Raw genomic sequence first — 21,825 nt, forward strand, 5'->3', positions numbered from 1 at the left:
CCAAAACCTGGACTGGATTCCATCAGACCTGTTGCTGCTGTTCCAATCCTGAGAATGCCTGCCGTTCCACAATAACCTCATGTGGAATCATACTGTCCCTGCCACACTATCTTGTGCATGTCTATAACATTATCTTTAATTTGCTTTGAATGCTATTTGGTCTTTTTTACAGCTTTCCTGTAGATTTACAGCATGATCGATGTTACTTTAAGTACGGGGTCTTTTATCCATGGAAATGTAATGTTTTTCGTAACTCATGTAAAGACTAATTAAAAGTCAATTTTTTTCATCAGTAGAAACTTAAAATACTGGCTGGAACAATGCATGCGTTATCTTTAATACAAATGGACTTTTTATGGGATTCAATGCTTTTGCAAGCCACTGCATATGCAATGGGTGTCCATGATTTTGTCTTATTATGGCATGAGCAAAGTGTCCGTATGCAAGCAGACCCCGATTGAACATACAAATCTAATCATTTAGCTCTTTAGTACTGAAAGACCGTCCTCTTTTGTTGAGGTTGTCAAATGGTAGGGACATATTAAAACCATAAATGAAGTTTGAAAGAAAACACTTGCTGATAAATGAATAGAAGTTAGTAAAGTCTAATGTCTTCAGCAAAATGCCTACGAGGTTTAACTAAAAGTTTAAAGAGTTACAGTATGTGATTATTAAGATTTATCACCATACAAAGGCATATGATTGCAGGAACTCTTCATTTATAAAGTATGAAACAAAAATGGAGTTCACCATCTGTTAATAGTGGATGACTACAGTTCTTTTTTGTTTTGTAAATTGGTTGTAAATTTATTCAGATGTTATTATGTAGAAGCCTCTTATGTACTTTTCATTACTTTAAAATGGTTATATTTGCAGAAGGACAATAGTCTGTCTTTTTGATACTCATAGGCAGATGTATTAAGCCTGGAGAAGTGATAAAGCAGTGATAAGTGGAAAGTGATAACGCACCAGCCAATCATTGTGGGTTTGAAAAATGACAGTTAGGAGCTGATTGGCTGGTGCGTTATCACCTTTCACTTCTAACTGCTTTATCACTTCTCCAGACTTAATACATCTGCCCCTCATGTCCTTTCTGCGTACGCACAAATGTACAGGTTGGATATATTTTGTCAACATGAGAATGTCAACATGTTCTTCTCATGTTAACACTCATGTCGACATGATTAGAATGTTATCAAAATGATCCTGATAGTTCAGGGGTGAACTACCTTGTTCAGAGGGTCTGTCAGCTCCAGCGGTGTCCAGTGATGACGTGATGAGGACTTTCAGCTGTGATAGAGCCAATCCGATGGTAACGCCCCTAACCCTTTTACCTATGTACTATCTGAGCACCTACAGTATGTAGAAAAAGGACTCCTGAAACACGATCAATAATAATAAATACAGTATTATAGAAATTAAGAGGCATCAAATCAGCTACAGCAGGACAACACAGCTCAGACCAAGTGTAAAAGACTCTGTTGCTATAGATGTAAAAGACATAATGTGGATACTGAAATCACTGTCACAGCAAGACTTGAATCCCATACTCAAATTAAGCGCTGTTTTGAAAGTATCAAATGTACTGGTAGTTTTGCATTCCAAAACTTTTATTTCAATGTTTGCCCTAAGATGACCCTTGCATAAGCAATCTTCTTGTCCTGAAAGCTGAGGTTAGGGCAGGATCATTTTTTACTCGCAATATCGATGCAGTGAGATTGCTTTCTTGCATAAGGAGTTGTCCGCTTTCTCTGAAGTAAAGGCTTTTAGAGGACTTTATAATGTCATTCTTCTCTGATGTATCAGGTGTAAGTATTTTATCTGTGCTACAGCTATTGAGAGTCTATTTTAGGTATCTCTACATATTCACATGTTTAATTAAAACAATAATGTAGAAAAATATACAATATGTTTCTTATTGGGAACAATATTATTATTGGACAGCTTTCATGTACTGTACATTTGTATAGTGTTGACATATTATTGTGTCCTATGTTTTATGTAATCATATATACAGTACATCAGACCTGAACCTATATATACAGTAAACATGGTTTGGCTGCTGCTCCATTAGCGTCTACTGCAATACTAAAATAAATAAATACTTTGCCAGCATCATTAAAACACTGGTATTATTTGGCTACATTAAAGTGCACCTGCAACCTAACATTTCAATTACGGAAAATATACAATGGTTTTGATGATTGTATTACATTTTTTGGAAAAGTGCACCCAGCTCAATATTTGCTTTTATTTCTTTCTGAAGATGTACAAAGAAGTTTAAAACCATTAATGTGAAGTCAACAAAACAGTACAAATGTCAACAATGATCAACGTGATGAGTACACAGCGCTAACAGAAGTTCCAAGCATGGTTGTCATCACATCATCAAGGAATCTGAAGCAGGAACACTGTGTCTTCTACACAATGTGTGATGATGCTATGTGTTACAGCTTGTTGTTGTGTCCTAAACCAAATAATAATTACTATAAAAATAAGTCACCTTCGCTACAATATTGCTATGTTAGCATGAATGTATAAATTGACAGAATGCCCAATACCATCCACATTCCAAATCAGGGGTAAGCCTTCTAGGTGTCTGCAGAGTGAAAACAGACTGAATACGTATCTGCATTATGTGTTGTACATGTTGTTCGCTGATAAAAGAAGTCTATTAATAGCTTATGACTCGTCAGAAGTAACTAAATGTATAATAAAACTGACAAAGGTAAAAGTAAACATTTAATTGTGAGCACAATTTTTTTTTTTTTTTAACATAACAGACAAAACACTGCAGGGCAGTCAAAGTAAAAGCATAGAACACTTTAAGAGTAACCAATATTTGATATATATATATATATATATATATATATATATATATATATACATATATACATATATATATACACACACACACACACACACACACACACACACACACACACACACAGCAAGGTGGCACTCCTGGACTCCATACAAGTGGAAAAAGGTACTTTTTTATTATATATATTTTATCTATATATATATATATATATACTGTATATATTTGCCTCTAGTGGATTTGAAGTACTGTTTTGTACAGTTCTGTGAGTTTACTTGATATTAGTGAACATAATCAATGAGTAACTACCCATCATTTGCAAGATAGGGATGTGATCAAGAAATAAATTATTAAAGCTGTAAATGTATCCATCAAGAATCATATTGACAGTCACATATACATATGTACTTGTTGCAGAGATCCAAAGTGTTAAAGTGATGGTCAATGAATATTAACATACTGTAAATGATAAACATATATTAGATTGAATAAAACCATAATGATCTACTCTGTCACCAGGGCACATTCCTTTCATTTGGTCAGTAAAATGAAACTAGCACAGTCAAACACATCTAGTGGCCAATACAAGGATAAAATGCCACTGTAAGATGTTTTTATGGCAGTAACGGAAATGCTAATAGGACATTGCAACTTAGATTTTTTGTCACACTACAAATTCTGTACATGTAATTGGAGCGGTTACCTGCAGGATGCATATATACATTATTTTATACTGTACTCTACTGGCCATAACATTTTGTAATCACAAACTAAAAATCACTAAGTGCATGAAGAAAATGGGGGAGAGTGATTTCCAGTTTGCACTGCTATACTATATATTTAACCATGGCATTTTTTGAAGAATTAAAGAATTAAATAAAAAAAATAAAAAAAAGAATTAAATAAAAAAATGGCCAAAAATAATCTTTATGTTTGGTTTGCAAATATAATAGTGGTAGAAACATTATAGCTCAGGAAAGAAAATGGCAACATTCATAGCACAATAAGACAGGTTCACAGGACAAATACAGATGTATCAAACAAATTTGAATCCTTTCATTTCTGGAGGCATGTAATCCTGCTCAACTGGCTGTCTGAACATGGGGTTATATTTATAACCTTTACCATAACCCAAACCCTTCATTAGCTTTGTTGGCGCATTCCTCAGGTGGAGCGGAACAGGTGGCAGTGGGCCCTTATGGTTCTTCAAGCATTCCTTTACTTTACTGTATGCACTATACGCTGCTATCGATTTTGGTGCACGGGCCAAGTACATGACACACTGAGCCAGTATTACCTGTAAATAAACATATATTTATTTTTAAATCATCATTGAGCTCTGGAACCTGCTCATGCACTTCTACAGAAGGGAAATCTCGATACCCTTATCTAAATGAAAGATCAAAATTGTGAAGCACACATAGACTAAACCTCACCTGTGTTACAGCTCTAAGCTAGTATAAAATAGTTAAAATAAGTGACATGCAAATAATAAGATTTTACTTACCGATAAATCTTTTTCTCGTAGTCCGTAGTGGATGCTGGGGACTCCGTCAGGACCATGGGGATTAGCGGCTCCGCAGGAGACAGGGCACAAAAATAAAGCTTTAGGATCAGGTGGTGTGCACTGGCTCCTCCCCCTATGACCCTCCTCCAAGCCTCAGTTAGGATACTGTGCCCGGACGAGCGTACACAATAAGGAAGGATTTTGAATCCCGGGTAAGACTCATACCAGCCACACCAATCACACCGTACAACTTGTGATCTGAACCCAGTTAACAGTATGACAACGTAGGAGCCTCTGAACAGACGTCTCACAACAAGAACAACCCGATTTTTTTGTAACAATAACTATGTACAAGTATTGCAGACAATCCGCACTTGGGATGGGCGCCCAGCATCCACTACGGACTACGAGAAATAGATTTATCGGTAAGTAAAATCTTATTTTCTCTAACGTCCTAGTGGATGCTGGGGACTCCGTCAGGACCATGGGGATTATACCAAAGCTCCCAAACGGGCGGGAGAGTGCGGATGACTCTGCAGCACCGAATGAGAGAACTCCAGGTCCTCTTTAGCCAGGGTATCAAATTTGTAGAATTTTACAAACGTGTTCTCCCCCGACCACGTAGCTGCTCGGCAGAGTTGTAATGCCGAGACCCCTCGGGCAGCCGCCCAGGATGAGCCCACCTTCCTTGTGGAATGGGCCTTGACAGATTTAGGCTGTGGCAGGCCTGCCACAGAATGTGCAAGTTGAATTGTGCTACAAATCCAACGAGCAATCGTCTGCTTAGAAGCAGGAGCACCCAGCTTGTTGGGTGCATACAGTATAAACAGCGAGTCAGATTTTCTGACTCCAGCCGTCCTTGAAATATATATATTTTCAATGCCCTGACAACGTCCAGCAACTTGGAATCCTCCAAATCGCTAGTAGCCGCAGGCACCACAATAGGCTGGTTCAGGTGAAACGCTGACACCACCTTAGGCAGAAAATGAGGACGCGTCCGCAGTTCTGCCCTGTCCGAATGGAAAATCAGATATGGGCTTTTATACGATAAAGCCGCCAATTCTGACACTCTCCTGGCTGAAGCCAGGGCCAGTAGCATGGTTACTTTCCATGTAAGATATTTCAAATCCGCCGACATATTTTCTCCAAATGCGGTGATAATGTTGTGCAGTCACCTCCTTCCTGGCTTTAACCAGTGTAGGAATGACCTCTTCCGGAATGCCTTTTTCCCTTAGAATTCGGCGTTCAACCGCCACGCCGTCAAACACAGCCGCAGTAAGTCTTGGAATAGACACGGTCCCTGCTGAATCAGGTCCCGTCTTAGAGGTAGAGGCCACGGATTTTCCGTGAGCATCTCCTGAAGTTCCGGGTACCAAGTTCTTCTTGGCCAATCCGGAGCCACGAGTATCGTTCTTACTCCCCTTTGCCGTATAATTCTCAGTACTTTGGGTATGAGAGTCAGAGGAGGAAACACATACACTGACTGGAACACCCACGGTGTTACCAGAGCGTCCACAGCTATTGCCTGAGAGTCTCTTGACCTGGCGCAATACCTGTCCAGTTTTTTGTTGAGGCGAGACGCCATCATATCCACCTTTGGTTTTTCCCAACGGTTCACAATCATGTGGAAGACTTCTGGATGAAGTCCCCACTCTCCCGGGTGTAGATCGTGTCTGCTGAGGAAGTCTGCTTCCCAGTTGTCCACTCCCGGAATGAACACTGCTGACAGTGCTATCACATGATCTTCCGCCCAGCGAAGAATCCTTGCAGCTTCTGCCATTGCTCTCCTGCTTCTTGTGCCGCCCTGTCTGTTTACGTGGGCGACTGCCGTGATGTTGTCCGACTGGATCAACACCGGCTGACCCTGAAGCAGGGGTTTTGCCAGGCTTAGAGCATTGTAAATCGCTCTTAGCTCCAGTATATTTATGTGAAGAGACATCTCCAGGCTTGACCATACTCCCTGGAAGTTTCTTCCCTGTGTGACCGCTCCCCAGCCTCTCAGACTGGCATCCGTGGTCACCAAGACCCAGTCCTGTATGCCGAATCTGCGGCCTTCTAACAGATGAGCACTCTGCAACCACCACAGAAGAGACACCCTTGTCCGTGGCGATAAGGTTATCCGCTGATGCATCTGCAGATGCGATCCGGACCATTTGTCCAGCAGATCCCACTGAAAAGTTCGTGCGTGGAATCTGCCGAATGGGATTGCTTCGTAAGAAGCCACCATCTTTCCCAGGACTCTTGTGCATTGATGCACAGACACTTTTCCTGGTTTTAGGAGGTTCCTGACAAGTTCGGATAACTCCTTGGCTTTCTCCTCCGGAAGAAACACCTTTTTCTGAACCGTGTCAAGAATCATTCCCAGGAACAGCAGACGTGTTGTCGGGGTCAACTGAGATTTTGGAAAATTCAGAATCCACCCGTGTTGTTGCAGCACTACTTGGGTTAGTGCTACTCCGTCCTCCAGCTGTTCTCTGGACCTTGCCCTTATCAGGAGATCGTCCAAGTAAGGGATAATTAATACGCCTCTTCTTCGCAGAAGAATCATCATTTCGGCCATTACCTTGGTAAAGACCCGAGGTGCCGTGGACAATCCAAACGGCAGCGTCTGAAACTGATAATGACAGTTTTGCACCACGAACCTGAGGTACCCTTGATGTGAAGGGCAAATTGGGACATGCAGGTAAGCATCTTTTATGTCCAGGGACACCATAAAGTCCCCTTCTTCCAGATTCGCTATCACTGCTCTGAGTGATTCCATCTTGAACTTGAATTTTTGTATGTACAGGTTCAAAGATTTCAGATTTAGAATAGGTCTTACCGAGCCGTCCGGCTTCGGTACCACAAATAGCGTGGAGTAATACCCCTTTCCCTGTTGTAGGAGGGGTACCTTGACTATCACCTGCTGAGAAAACAGCTTGTGAATGGCTTCCAATACCGTCGCCCTGTCTGAGGGAGACGTTGGCAAAGCAGACTTTAGGAACCGGCGAGGGGGAGACTTCTCGAATTCCAACCTGTAACCCTGAGATACTACCTGCAGGATCCAGGGGTCCACCTGTGAGCAAGCCCACTGCGCGCTGAAATTCTTGAGTCGACCCCCCACCGCTCCTGAGTCCGCTTGTAAAGCCCCAGCGTCATGCTGAGGGCTTTGCAGAACCCGCGGAGTGCTTCTGTTCCTGGGAAGGAGCTGCTTGCTGCCCTCTCTTACCCTTTCCTCTGCCTCGGGGCAGATATGACTGTCCTTTTGCCCGCTTGTTCTTATAGGACCGAAAGGACTGCGGCTGAAAAGACGGTGTCTTTTTCTGTTGGGAGGGGGTCTGAGGTAAAAAGGTGGATTTCCCGGCAGTTGCCGTGGCCACCAAATCCGATAGACCGACGCCAAATAATTCCCCCCCTTTATACGGCAATACTTCCATATGCCGTTTGGAATCCGCATCACCTGACCACTGTCGTGTCCATAAACTTCTTCTGGCAGATATGGACATCGCACTTACTCTCGATGCCAGAGTGCAAATATCCCTCTGAGCATCTCGCATATAAAGAAAAGCATCCTTTAATTGCTCTAAAGTCTGTAAAATACTGTCCCTATCCAGGGTATCAATATTTTCAGTCAGGGAATCCGACCAGACCACTCCAGCACTGCACATCCAGGCTGAGGCGATGGCTGGTCGCAGTATAACACCAGTATGTGTGTATATACTTTTTAGAGTAGTTTCCAGCCTCCTATCAGCTGGATCCTTGAGGGCGGCCGTATCAGGAGACGGTAACGCCACTTGTTTTGATAAGCGTGTGAGCGCCTTATCCACCTTAGGGGGTGTTTCCCAGCGCGCCCTAACCTCTGGCGGGAAAGGGTATAATGCCAATAACTTTTTTGAAATTAGCCCTTTTCTATCTGGGTTAACCCACGCTTCATCACATACATCATTCAATTCCTCTGATTCAGGAAAAACTACAGGTAGTTTTTTCACCCCCCACATAATACCCCTTTTTGTGGTACTTGTAGTATCAGAGATATGCAAAGCCTCCTTCATTGCCGTGATCATATAACGTGTGGCCCTACTGGAAAATACGTTTGTTTCTTCACCGTCGACACTAGATTCAGTGTCCGTGTCTGGGTCTGTATCGACCGACTGAGGTAAAGGGCGTTTTACAGCCCCTGACGGTGTCTGAGACGCCTGGGCAGGTACCAACTGGTTTGACGGCCGTCTCATGTCGTCAACTGATTTTTGTAATGTGCTGACATTATCACGTAATTCCATAAACAAAGCCATCCATTCCGGTGTCGACTCCCTAGGGGGTGACATCACCATTACCGGCAATTGCTCTGCCTCCACACCAACATCGTCCTCATACATGTCGACACACACGTACCGACACACAGCAGACACACAGGGAATGCTCTATTGAAGACAGGACCCCACTAGCCCTTTGGGGAGACAGAGGGAGAGTTTGCCAGCACACACCCAAGCGCTATAATATATATGGGAACAACCCTATATAAGTGTTGTATCCTTATAGCAGCTTAAATATAGTAATATCGCCAAAAAAAAGTGCCCCCCCTCTCTGTTTTACCCTGTTTCTGTAGTGCAGTGCAGGGGAGAGTCCTGGGAGCCTTCCTCACAGCGGAGCTGAGCAGGAAAATGGCGCTGTGTGCTGAGGAGAATAGGCCCCGCCCCCTATTTCGGCGGGCTCTTCTCCGGAGTCTGTGAGATCTGGCAGGGGTTAAATACATCCATATAGCCTCAAGGGCTATATGTGATGTATTTTTAGCCATAAAAAGGTATTATACATTGCTGCCCAGGGCGCCCCCCCAACGCCCTGCACCCTCCGTGACCGCTGTGTGAAGTGTGCTGACAACAATGGCGCACAGCTGCAGTGCTGTGCGCTACCTCAGGAAGACTGAAAAGTCTTCTGCCGCCTGCTTCTGGACCTCTTCCATCTTCGGCATCTGCAAGGGGGGTCGGCGGCGCGGCTCCGGGACGAACCCCAGGGTGAGACCTGTGTTCCGACTCCCTCTGGAGCTAATGGTGTCCAGTAGCCTAAGAAGCCAATCCATCCTGCACGCAGGTGAGTTCACTTCTCTCCCCTAAGTCCCTCGATGCAGTGAGCCTGTTGCCAGCAGGACTCACTGAAAATAAAAAACCTAAAAAACTTTTTCTAAGCAGCTCTTTAGGAGAGCCACCTAGATTGCACCCTGCTCGGACGGGCACAAAAACCTAACTGAGGCTTGGAGGAGGGTCATAGGGGGAGGAGCCAGTGCACACCACCTGATCCTAAAGCTTTATTTTTGTGCCCTGTCTCCTGCGGAGCCGCTAATCCCCATGGTCCTGACGGAGTCCCCAGCATCCACTAGGACGTTAGAGAAAATTATTTGATACAGCTTATGGTGTATGTTTTAATGTTAGCATAATAGTTATACAGGCTTGTATGCATGCGCTGGTCCCGGATCCTGTCAGCTTCATTATGCAGGTGCCGGGACCTGGACAGTGGTGGCTGCAGCATGGGCTCTCTTCCTCCTCTGGCGGACCAGACAGTAGCATCCCCCCTTCTCCACATAGGTAGGAGCCGCCGATGCTACTACTGTTAGGCATGATGGCTTACTATGGATATATACCTCCTTTTTCTGCATTTGGAAGAATGATAAATCTGTGCTACAAAAATATGTTTTGAGTGCCAATCTGCCAATAATTGCTCAACTGGACTGTTTCTATACACACACATATATATATATATATATATATATATATATATATATATATATATACATACATACACACACACATACATATACTGTATATCCATCAGGTGTGCAATTTATGTACATAGTCATTTTGAACTTGCGGAGCTTGTGCAAATTGCAATAAAAAAATCTTATTGTCTCCATAGTTAATAAACAGTCACTAAAACTATATTTGTCCCCCCAAAATTATATTTATATACATACATTTTTGGCTTGAGAAGCCTGCACACTTCACAAGCCGAGTGTCAAGCATCTGTTTTTTCCTTTATTGCTCCTCTATCTGATGTCACATTGAGATAATACATACCTCAGTTTTTCGTTCGAGGTTACCAAGAATTTAAATGAGCCCAGGGATGACTGAGACTGATTACATCCTCCCACTCCTACCTATAAGATTTTGCAGGTGCTGCTCCCCATCTCTGGAATGCTCTACCTCTCCCCAACCGAGTCTCCACCTCTCTACAAAACTTCAAACGGGCTCTCAAAACCCACTTCTTCACCAAACCCAGCCAACTGTCCTCCTAACCCTCTTGTCTATGCTCACTGCCTACCCCTTCTGTGTCACCCCGGTCTGTTAGCACCTAACCTTTTAGATTGTAAGCTCGCAAGAGCACAGCCTTCTTTTCTGAAGGGGTGTCATATGATGCTCCTCACCTCTATGGGGGGAGTTCAAGTGTGTTGCATGCCGGCGGGCACTACATGGAGCTCAATTCAAGTGTTGCTCCATTCAGGCAGGCACAGCTGCCGACGCTGACTTAACTGTAATGTTATGTTTTGACGGGCTGGCAACTACTGTGTATATATATATATATATATATATATATCTAGATAGGTAGATATCAGCAAATGGCAAGTAAGTTCTATTCCTCAGCAGTGCAGGAGCCTCACCTGGTAATTAACAATAATAAACTGGTGACCATTAATTCTTTCACATTTGAGGGAAGGAAACTGAGTCAGTAACATCACTGTGGACACACGCACTTTTGTCACTGCTTGGCCGGCCAGTGGAATTTAATTGAGCCCAGGGATGACTGAGACTGAAAAAAAAGAGCTCTGACCCTCCCCGTCTAGACTCTTACTGGCATGAAGGTACTCTCATTTAAGAGAGCCAAGACCATTCAATTAAACAGTGGTGCCCCCTAGCTAATATTGGGCCTAATTCAGACCTGATCGTAGAGGTGCTAAATTTAGCACATCTACAATCAGTCACACAGACATGCGGGGGGACACCCAGCACAGGGCTAGTCTGCCCCGCATGTCAGGACCGACCCTCCTGCACAAGTACAAAAGCATCGCACAGCGGCGATGCTTTTGTACTTTAGGTGTAGCTCCCTGTCAGCGCAGCTGGTAGGAGCTGCTCGTTGCTGTGAGGGTCACAGCGGCTGCGTGTGACGTCATGTAGCCGCCGCGCCCCCCCCCCCCCTTAATGGTCCAGGCACGCCTGCATTGCCCGGACCGTGCCCCCTAAACGGCGGCCAAATGCCACCGGTCCGCCCAGCGACCGCCTCTTCCTGTTACTAGGTGTGGTATGTTAGGTAGATTAGACATAGGTCGACAGTGTCTAAGTCGACCACTATTGGTCGACAGTAAGTAGGTCTAGATGGTTTCTAGGTCGACATGTACTAGGTCGAAATAACAAAAGGTTGACATGAGGTTTTTTTTTACTTTTTTTGGTGTCGTTTTCTCCGTACAGTGACCGGGAACCCCAATTAGTGCACCGTGTCCACTCGTTATGCTTCGGTCAAGGTTACCGTTCCCAATTGTAGTCCACGTGGATCGTATATATGTATTGTAAGTATGAAAATGGAAGAAAAAAAAATTAAAAACTCATGTCGACCTAGAGCATGTCGACCTAGAGTCCCTGTCGACCTACTGTAGAAACCATATCAACCTACTTACTGTTGACCAATAGTGGTCGACCTAGACAGTGTAGACCTACTTACGGTTGACCTAAAGACCGGATCCCATATAACCAATGCTCAACATAAAAGAAAAAAGGCCAAAGCATAGGAAGGAAAATAGGAAGGAAAATTACCTACCGGTAAATAATTTTCTCGTAGTCTGTAGAGGATACTGGGGTTCCATTTAGTACCCTGGGGGTATAGACTGGTCCTTTGGGAGCCACTGGCACTTTAAGAGTTTAACAGTGTGAGTTGGCTCCTCCCTCTATGCCCCGCCTACCAGACTCAGTCTAGAAACTGTGCCCGAGGAGACGGACATACTTCGAGAGAAGGAAATACAGATAGTGGTGAGATTCACACCAGCTCACACCGAATCGAAAAAACCATGCTGACCAGCATGCAACATGGAGAAACCATGCTAACCAACATGCACCATGAAGAAATCACGCAAAACCGCATAAAACATGAAGAAACCATGTCAACCAGTAGGTAACATGAAGAAACCATGCTAACCAGCAGGTAACATTAAGAAATTATGCCAACCAGGATGAAACATGAAGAAATCATGCCAACCATCATGCAACACGAATAAACCATGTTATCTAGCATGAAACAGGAAGCAACCATGCCAATGCGGATGTAACCTGAAGAAACCATGAATGAAAGGAACAGCAACAGCTGAACCAATACTTACCCAAGTAGCAACGCAGGAAAACGAAGCACTAGGCGGGCACCCAGCATCCTCTACGGACTACGAGAAAAGGATTTACCAGTAGGTAATTCAAATCCTATTTTCTCTTACGTCCTAGTAGGTGCTGGGGTTCCATTTAGTACCATGGGGATGTACCAAAGCTCCCAGTATGGGATGGAGAGTGCTGAAGATCCTGCAGAACAGAGTGACCAAACTTTAGTTCCTCAGATGCCAAAGTATCGAACTTGTAGAACTTCATCAAACGTGTTCGACCCCGACCAAGCAGCTGGTCGGCAAAGCTGTAAAGCCGAGACACCCCGGGCAGCTGCCCAGGAACAACCCACTGTACGAGTAGAGTGGGCCTGAATAGATCTTGCACACGGCAGGCCTGCCGTAGAATAAGCATGCTGGATTGTAAACCCGATCCAGCAAGCAAATGTCTGCTTAGAAGCAGGACACCCAACCGTGTTGGGACCATAAAGGACAAACAGAGCGTCCGACTACCTGTGACGAGAAGTCCTTTTCACAGAAACTTTCAAAGCACTCACAACATCCAAGGACTGTGAGGTAATTGAGGAGTCATTAGCCACTGGCACCACAATAGGTTGGTGATATGAAAAACCGACACAACCCTTGGAAGAAATTGCTGACGCATTCTGAGCTCAGCTCCATCTTCATGGAAAAATAAGCAGGGCTCTTGCATGACAATGCCCCCAATTTCGACAACCGTCAAGCAGATGCCAATACCAACAGTGTGACCACCTTACAAGTTTTAAACTTGACGTCCAACTCCTGTAAAGGCTCGAACAAATCCGAACGCAGGCACTGCAGCACCACATTAAGATCCCAAGGTGCCGTAGAAGGCACAAAGGGTGGCTGGATGTGCAGAATCCCTATCAAGGAAGGCTGAATCTCAGGGAGAGCAGCCAATTGTTTCTGGAAGAAAATGGACAAGGTCAAAATCTGGACCTTTATGGAGCCCAAGCGTAGGCCCACAACCACGCCTGCATGCAGAAAGAGGAGAAACCGTCCTAGTTGAAACTCCACCGTAGGAAACTTCCTGGATTCACACCAAGACATGTACGTTTTCCAAAAGCGATGGTAATGTTTAGCCGTTACCACCTTCCGAGTCTGTATCAGGGTAGGAATGACTTTGTTCGGCATGCCCTCCCGAGCTAAGATCTGGCATCTCAGGAAGTCTGCTTCCCAGTTGTCCACTCCCGGAATGAAGACTGCTGACAGCGCCTGCGCATGTTTCTCTGCCCAGAGGAGGATTATTGTCACCTCTGACACTGCAGCCCTGCTCTTCGTTGCGCCCTGCCTGTTTTTGTAGGACACCTCTGTGACGTTGTCCGACTGAACCTGAACGGCTTGATCTCGCAGAAGATGTGCCGCTTGTAGAAGGTCGTTGTACGCGGCCTTCAGATCGAGAATGTTTATTGGGAGGAGAGATACAGTACCTGAACTGACCGCTTTCCTTGGAAGTTTTCCCCCTGTGCGACTGCTTCCCAACCCCTGAGACTTGCATCTGTGGTTAGATGAATCCAATTCTGAATCCCGAACCTGCGGTCGAGTAGGTGAGAAGTTTGCAGCCACCAGGAGTGAAATCCTGTCTTTCGGCAAAAGGCGTATCCGCTGGTGCATGCGAAGATGAGATCCTGACCATAAGACCAGGAGATGGAATCATAAGACCATGCAAGGAATCTTCCGTACTGTCGAGCCTCTTAGTAGGCAACCATCTTCCCCAGAAGGCGAATGCACTGATGAACCGATACCCGGGCTGGCATCAGGACATCCCGGACCACTGATTGGATCACCAACGCTTTCTTCACCAGTAGAAACACCCTCTGCACTTCCATGTTGAGAATCATCCCCAGGAAGGAGCGCCTCCTTATCGGCTTCAAATGCGAAATTGGAAGCTTCAGGATCCACCCGAGAACCCCGGACAGTTGATTTGAGAGAGCAACACTCCGCAACAACATCTCCCTGGAGGATGTTCAGGTCGCCCAGATATGGAATTATGTCTACTCCTGTTTTGTGGAGTGGGAGTATAAAGACTGCCATGGCCCTGATGAACACCCCTGGTGTTACGTAGAAGCAAAGCTCAGTGTTTGGAACTGGAAGTGACATAGCTGTAGTGCAACCTTAGGTAGGCCTAGCGAAGCGGCCAGAATGGAATGTGAAGTACGCACCCCTGATATCCCGGGATACCAGGAATTCCTCTACATCTCGAGCAGAGGTTACCACTCCCAGACTCTATCCTGAATTGAACACCCACCAGAAGGGAATCAATGCCCCCAGATTTGAATAGTAACCCCTGTTACGTAAATGAGGTGGAACTGGAATAATGACATTAGTTTGACAAATGATATGATAGCTTCCAGCAGTAGTGCAATTTCTGCCTGAGAAGCTAGTAAGCCTGATTTGAATCATCTGTGAGGTGGGAATACTAGAAATTCTAGTCTGCACCCCTGGGCAACCCAACTGTTTCCAGAGGTCTAGGCAGGATATCGCCCAGATGTTTACTGAATCTCTTTAGTCTCACTCCCACCTGCCTTATCCTCTTGCAGTGAGGTCCACCGACAAACCGAAGGGTTTAAAAAAGGCCAAATTTGAAATCCGTCCCCGGGAACCTGGCGGCGCAGGTTTTCTGGATTTCCCCAATGTCCTCTAAAGGAAGTGGAGGAATATGTGGAATCATGTTCGAAGGAATTGCAGTGATGGATATAAATTTCCTGGTCTGTGCAGCTGCGGAAGGAAAACATACTGACTTACCCGCAGTCGACATGGATAATCACGTATCTCGTCCGTACCAACAGGGTCTTACCTGTGAAGGGCGGACCTGTCATACCTTACTCGGATTCTGTATCCGCAGTCCATTGATGTAGCCACCATCCCCTGCATGTCGAAACTGCCAGAGCAGTGGTCCCTGCGTTATGCAGGTCAATCTCCTTAATGGCGTCTCGCCGTGAAGCCTGTAGAATCCTGTATGTGACATATAAACAAGTACAAGTCACTTCTACACACAGAATCTAAATGATCAATTAAGGAGCCTGACCATGTTACAATAGCTCCAGAGATGTACGCAAAAGTGGGTCTCCGAGTCACACCTGCAGCAGTGTACAGTATTAGAGATTAGTCTCAATAGGTGATCAGCCTTTATGGAGGTTGTACCAGGGACAGGTAAGACAACCATATTTGACAAATTAGACACTCTATAGGGATGTGGATAATAACTCTGGGTGTACTCAGGTTTTCCCAAATAAGGATTCAACGCCCTACACAGTGGGAAGGCATTCATTATATACATATAATAATATTCCTCATCCCTAACAGCCTCAAACATATGTTGGACCCCTCATATATATGCATTATATGGGCAAGTGTACGCTTTCTAGGGTACAGAGTTGGGGTGAGAGGCACAGCAGTGGGATTTGAAACCCCACTTTTCTCAAAACTGCGGCTTCTACCCAGTATGCGATATATTGGAAGCGATATATTCTTAAAGTATACCTTATGGAGGTCACACCAGGGGGATCTGCCACCGAAGCCTGAGTTATGTACAGTTTTGAGCATGGTATAGACTCCCCAGGAGAAGATATACATTCTGCAGTACCCTTAAACATGGTAAAGTGGATTACACATACACAGGAAAATGTCAACACAGTCCCCCCGGAATATCTTCAGAGGGTCACAGAGCACAAGAAGCCAGCCACAGCGTGCCCTTATAGGCTTTTATAAATATAAAAACCCTGCTGACTAGCGTAACCTTAGCAGGGTAGCTAGTACATAAAATCACTCCCCCCTTTTATAACACCCTTTACATCAGTGTAGTTATGTGGAGGACAGCGGTCCCTGTCAGCGTGTGTCTGCAGGGAGAAAATGGCGCTGGTTAGTACTGGATCCGCTCAGAGAAAAACTCCGCCCTCTGCAATGGCGCGTCTTCCCGCACCTAGATATTATACTGGCCTGAGGTAATTTTTGCAGCAAACAGTGGGTTAGACCTTGAAAGCTATGTTTGACCAGTGTAGGATATAGCGCTGGCCCAGGACTTCCCCCTCACAGCGCCGTACACAGTGTGCCGCTGAGCCTTTCGGAGAGCAGCCTGTCAGAGCTGCGCTCCCACCCTTGTGCCGCCATTCCTGCAGGGGACTCGCTTACCGGGACTCCGGCGTCAGATTCACCACTCTTCTTTCTTCTGGCTCTGTTAGGGGATGGCGGCATGCTGCGGGTGGCTAACGATCGTTACCCTCAGGAGCTCAGTGTCCTGTCAGCGGAGATAGGGGCCATTAACCTCAAGGGTTGGATCCTAGTCCTCCCCTAAGTCCCACGAAGCAGGGAGGCTGTTGCCAGCAGCCTGCCTGTATAATAACAACTCTAGAAAACAATAAAACTGAGAAAACTCCTAGGAGCTCCCCTAGCTGTGACCAGCTCCTCCAGGCACATTTTCTAAACTGAGTCTGGTAGGAGGGGCATAGAGGGAGGAGCCAGCCCACACTGTTAAACTCTTAAAATGCCAGTGGCTCCCAAAGGACCCGTCTATACCCCATTGGTACTAAATGGAACCCCAGCATCCTCTAGGACGTAAGAAAAAAAATAATAAAATGTGTTTCCATTTCTTTTTTTCAGAGGACCTTCAGCTATTCATGAAGTATGGTATGTATGCATTTTCCATCATTAGCACATCTGGAAACTACAGTTTATTTGTGCCTTGTGTTATAACAGATACCGCAGGTCCTAAGTAGAAAATTCAGTGACAATGATGTTCGATTGTGACTAGTGGGAAGAACAGGTGCTTCAGTAGTGAAGTGGGTGGTATTCTCTATAAATATTGTCTGTGCTACTGTGATAAAGGCCACATGTGAAGCCTTAAAAAAAGACATAAAACCTCCATAAGTGTATTACAGTACATAAAGAATATGTTGTGCATAAATGGCCAACAGAGTGTTAAATAAGTAATTTGATATACATTTGGTTTGAATAATCAGACACAGCTTACTTTGCTTAATATTGCAGACTGATGACCCTCTATAACTGAATGCCTGGGATTCCTCTATATGGCATGCCGCAAGTGTGACTTTGGGGACATGGTATCCTATTATTCACAACTACAGACAGTTATTTATATATACTAAGTATCGGTATAAAAGGATGTAGATGCTGGGAAATGTTTTTGTATTAGTGCAGTAGCGTTTAATCCACATAAAGCCAATGTTAGATTGTAGACTTCAGTATACACTTTTGATGTTTAAGATGATTCAATTCAAGCTAATGCAACTTGTGTCTGGATCACCCAAATCATCTCTTGTCTTTAATTCTCAATGCTAGTCAAACCAAAAATAAAATGCTGTCCAACACAAGATTTGCATTTCTTTGGGAGCTTACATTAAGGTTGCATCGTTTACGCTTTTTTCATTAAAATAGATTTAATAATCAACACACACCTTTTTACTAGGCTCCAAACACAGCAGCATTTATATGCACAGCAGACAAAATGAAGCTAAAAGTTGTGATTGAGACAGCAAAATGTCACACACAGCATTAGGATAGAATCCTATGACAGTAGATAGCTACAAAGCATCTTGATAAGCATAGTGGAAAATGACTTACATCACATTCTGGCATTCCAATAAAATGGCAGGCTTGGTAAGCCGATACTGCTTGAGTTAAAGCCAATGGATCAGCCAGTCCTGTGTAACATGAATGTACAAAACAAAGTAAAGTAAGACCAGAAATTGCACACACAAAGGCATGTTGTATAAACTTAGACTTTAATGGCAGAACCACTTGGCCCATCTACAGTATTCTGCCCCTTTTTAACATTATTGTTACTTCAAACCCTTTTAGATCCTTAGGGGCAGATGTATTAAGCCTGGAGGAAGGGATAAAGAAGTGATAAGTGCAAGGTGATAACGCACCAGTCAGTCAGCTCCTGTCATTTTTCAAATCCGTAATGATTGGCTGGTGCGTTATCACCTTCCACTTCTCACTGCTTTATCACTTCTTTATCCCTTCTCCAGGTTAATACATCTGCCCCTTAGTTCTCTTTAAGGATACCCTAATGCCTATCCCAAGCATTTTTAAATTGTTATACTGCATTAGCCTCTATAACTTCTGATGGGAGGCTATTCCACTCAGAGGCGGAACTACCGCCAGTGCAACCAGTGCGTTGCACTGGGGCCCGCCTCTATCCAGGGGCCCAAAGCATGTAATGAGTCAAACCGACTCATTACATGCCGCTGTGCGCTGCGGGCAACCGCTGCCCGCAGCACACAGCCGCCCGAACAGAGAGGAGAGGCGCTACGGGGGAAGGAGGAGGAGGGAGGCGGAGGAGGGAGCCGCAGCAGCGCTTTGTTACTGGTGGAGGCGCTGCTGCCTCTCTGCTTCACTATAGGCTGTCTTCCGAGAACAGCCTATAGTGAAGCAGAGGGGCAGCAGGAGCAGCGCCTCTACCAATAACACAGTACTGCTGCGGCTCCCTCCTCCTCCTTCTCTCCTGCCCGGGAATCGTGAGTGACCAGAAGCTGCACCGAGGAGCCTGAGCCAGCGGAGAAGGTAAGTATAATTCTTTTCTTTCTTTCTTTCTTTCTTTCTTGTGACTGTCTGCCGCAATGTGTAAAAAGGGGGAATCTGCCTGCCGCAATGTGTAAAAATGGGGAATCTGCCTGCCGCAATGTGTAAAAAGGGGGAATCTGCCTGCCGCAATGTGTAAAAATGGGGAATCAGCCTGCCGCAATGTGTAAAAAGGGGGAATCTGCCTGCCGCAATGTGTAAAAATGGGGAATCTGCTTGCCGCAATGTGTAAAAATGGGGAATCTGCCTGCCGCAATGTGTAAAAATGGGGAATCTGCCTGCCGCAATGTGTAAAAATGGGGAATCTGCTTGCCGCAATGTGTAAAAATGGGGAATCTGCCTGCCGCAATGTGTAAAAATGGGGAATCTGCTTGCCACAATGTGTAAAAATGGAGAATCTGCCTGCCGCAATGTGTAAAAAGGGGGAATCTGCCTGCCGCAATGTGTAAAAAGGGGGAATCTGCCTGCCGCAATGTGTAAAAAGGGGGAATCTGCCTGCCGCAATGTGTAAAAAGGGGGAATCTGCCTGCCGCAATGTGTAAAAATGGGGAATCTGCCTGCCGCAATGTGTAAAAAGGGGGAATCTGCTTGCCGCAATGTGTAAAAATGGGGAATCTGCTTGCCGCAATGTGTAAAAATGGGGAATCTGCCTGCCGCAATGTGTAAAAAGGGGGAATCTGCCTGCCGCAATGTGTAAAAAGGGGGAATCTGCCTGCCGTAATGTGTAAAAAGGGGGACGCTGTCTGCCGTAATGTGTAAAAAGGGGGACGCGGTCTGCCGTAATGTGTAAAAAGGGGGACGCTGTCTGCCGTAATGTGTAAAAAGGGGGACGCTGTCTGCCGCTATGTTTAACAAGGGCACGCTATCTGCCGTTATGTGTAAAAAGTGTACGCTGTCTGCCGCTATGTGTAACAAGGGCACGCTGTCTGCCGCTATGTGTAACAAGGGCACGCTGTCTGCCGCTATGTGTAACAAGGGCACGCTGTCTGCCGCTATGTGTAACAAGGGCACGCTGTCTGCCGCTATGTGTAACAAGGGCACGCTGTCTGCCGCTATGTGTAACAAGGGCACGCTGTCTGCCGCTATGTGTAACAAGGGCACGCTGTCTGCCGCTATGTGTAACAAGGGCATGCTGTCTGCCGCTATGTGTAACAAGGGCACGCTGTCTGCCGTTATGTGTAAAGAGGGGACGCTGTCTGCCATTATGTGTAAAAAGTGCACGCTGTCTGCCGTAATGTGTAAAAAGGGGGACGTTGTCTGCCGTAATGTGCAAAAAGGGGACGCTGTCTGCTGTAATGTTTAAAAAGAGGAATCTGTCCGCCGTAAGGTGTAAAAGGGTCTCTACCTGGTGTAGTGGTGCTACTGTGCGGCGTAATTTGAATAATGGAGACTACTGTGCACCGTTTTATGAATTGGTATTATTTTGTGGCCACACCCCTTCCCCATGAAGCCACGCCACTATGTATTTTTGCGTGTGCCTGCGGCGCGCACTGCCCCTGTTTTTCATGCAGGGGTGGGGCTCCGATGCCGTTTCTTACACACAGTGCTAAAATGTCTATTTACGGCACTGTTGCTAGGTATCCATTTCTCTGGCCCTGAGCAAGTCCCCCTCACCAGATCCTCTCCAGGGATGAGGGGGGTGGACTTGGATGGGATGGGGGGGGGGGGGGGGGGGGGCAAAGCATTTTGTCGCACCTGGGCCCACCGCTCGCTAGTTCCGCCACTGATTCCACTTGTCCACTATTCCACTATCCTTTCTGTGTAGCAATGTTTCCTCAAATTTCGTGTGTACCTACTATATCTCCATCCAGTTTCAGTGCATGTTCTTGTGTTCTAATACCTGTACTTCTCTTCCTTTGAAGAATGTATCCTTTCTGTATCTCAAAACCTTGAACTACTGTACAGTATTTGAAAGTTTCTGTCATAGCCACCCTTTCACTTCTCTGCTCCAAACTACAGTATACATATTAAGATATTTTAGTCTTTCTGTAATGTATTTATATCCTTCTTGCGATAACAGAACTGAACACAGTATTCTTGATAGGCCATATCAATGATCTATACAGTGGCATTTTTACCTTATGATATTGATTTCTATGCAACTAAGCATCTGACTAGCCTTCCTCATTGCTTTGTTACATTGCTTACCTTCCATCAAGTCACCTGAAATAGTGACACCTACTGTAGATCCCTTTCCTCCTCAGTAGCTTCTATTATAGAGACGTTAATATTTAGCCTTTGCATTTTTGAAACCCAAGTGCATGAGTGTGCATTTTGTGGCATTAAACTGTAATTGCCACGCTCATGACCACTCCTCTAATCTACCTAGATTATCAATCATTTATTTTAACCCTCGTTGTATGTTTACCCTGTAGCATACCTTTGTGTCTTTTGCAAAAAAGCATAATACCTTCAATAGCACTTGCAATGTCACGATAAAGAAATCAAAAATCACAGTGGTCCAAATACAGAATGCTGGTAAGCTTTCCCTCCTGTGGATGTACTCCATTAACTACAACTCTTGATCTATTCTTCACTCACTGTTGTGATACTTCGCAAACTCCCCATCCCCCCTCTGTGACCATCTACCTC

General features: G+C 45.1%; 1 protein-coding gene across 2 annotated transcripts in view; it reads right to left on the bottom strand.

Moving 5' to 3' along the window:
* Positions 1-2,428: 2,428 nt before the first annotated feature.
* WRNIP1 (WRN helicase interacting protein 1) overlaps positions 2,429-21,825 on the bottom strand; it is a 203,635-nt gene continuing 184,238 nt past the window's right edge. For both annotated transcript variants that reach the window (XM_063923048.1, XM_063923047.1), the window contains 2 exons: positions 18,271-18,350; positions 2,429-4,118 (listed from right to left, as the gene is read on the bottom strand). In XM_063923048.1, coding sequence (XP_063779118.1) covers positions 3,858-4,118; positions 18,271-18,350 — 341 coding nt within the window. In that variant the 3' untranslated portion in view covers positions 2,429-3,857. The remainder of the gene's footprint in view (positions 4,119-18,270; positions 18,351-21,825) is intronic.

Source organism: Pseudophryne corroboree, chromosome 5 (assembly GCF_028390025.1).
Source record: "Pseudophryne corroboree isolate aPseCor3 chromosome 5, aPseCor3.hap2, whole genome shotgun sequence".
NCBI classification, from domain to species: Eukaryota; Metazoa; Chordata; class Amphibia; order Anura; family Myobatrachidae; genus Pseudophryne; species Pseudophryne corroboree.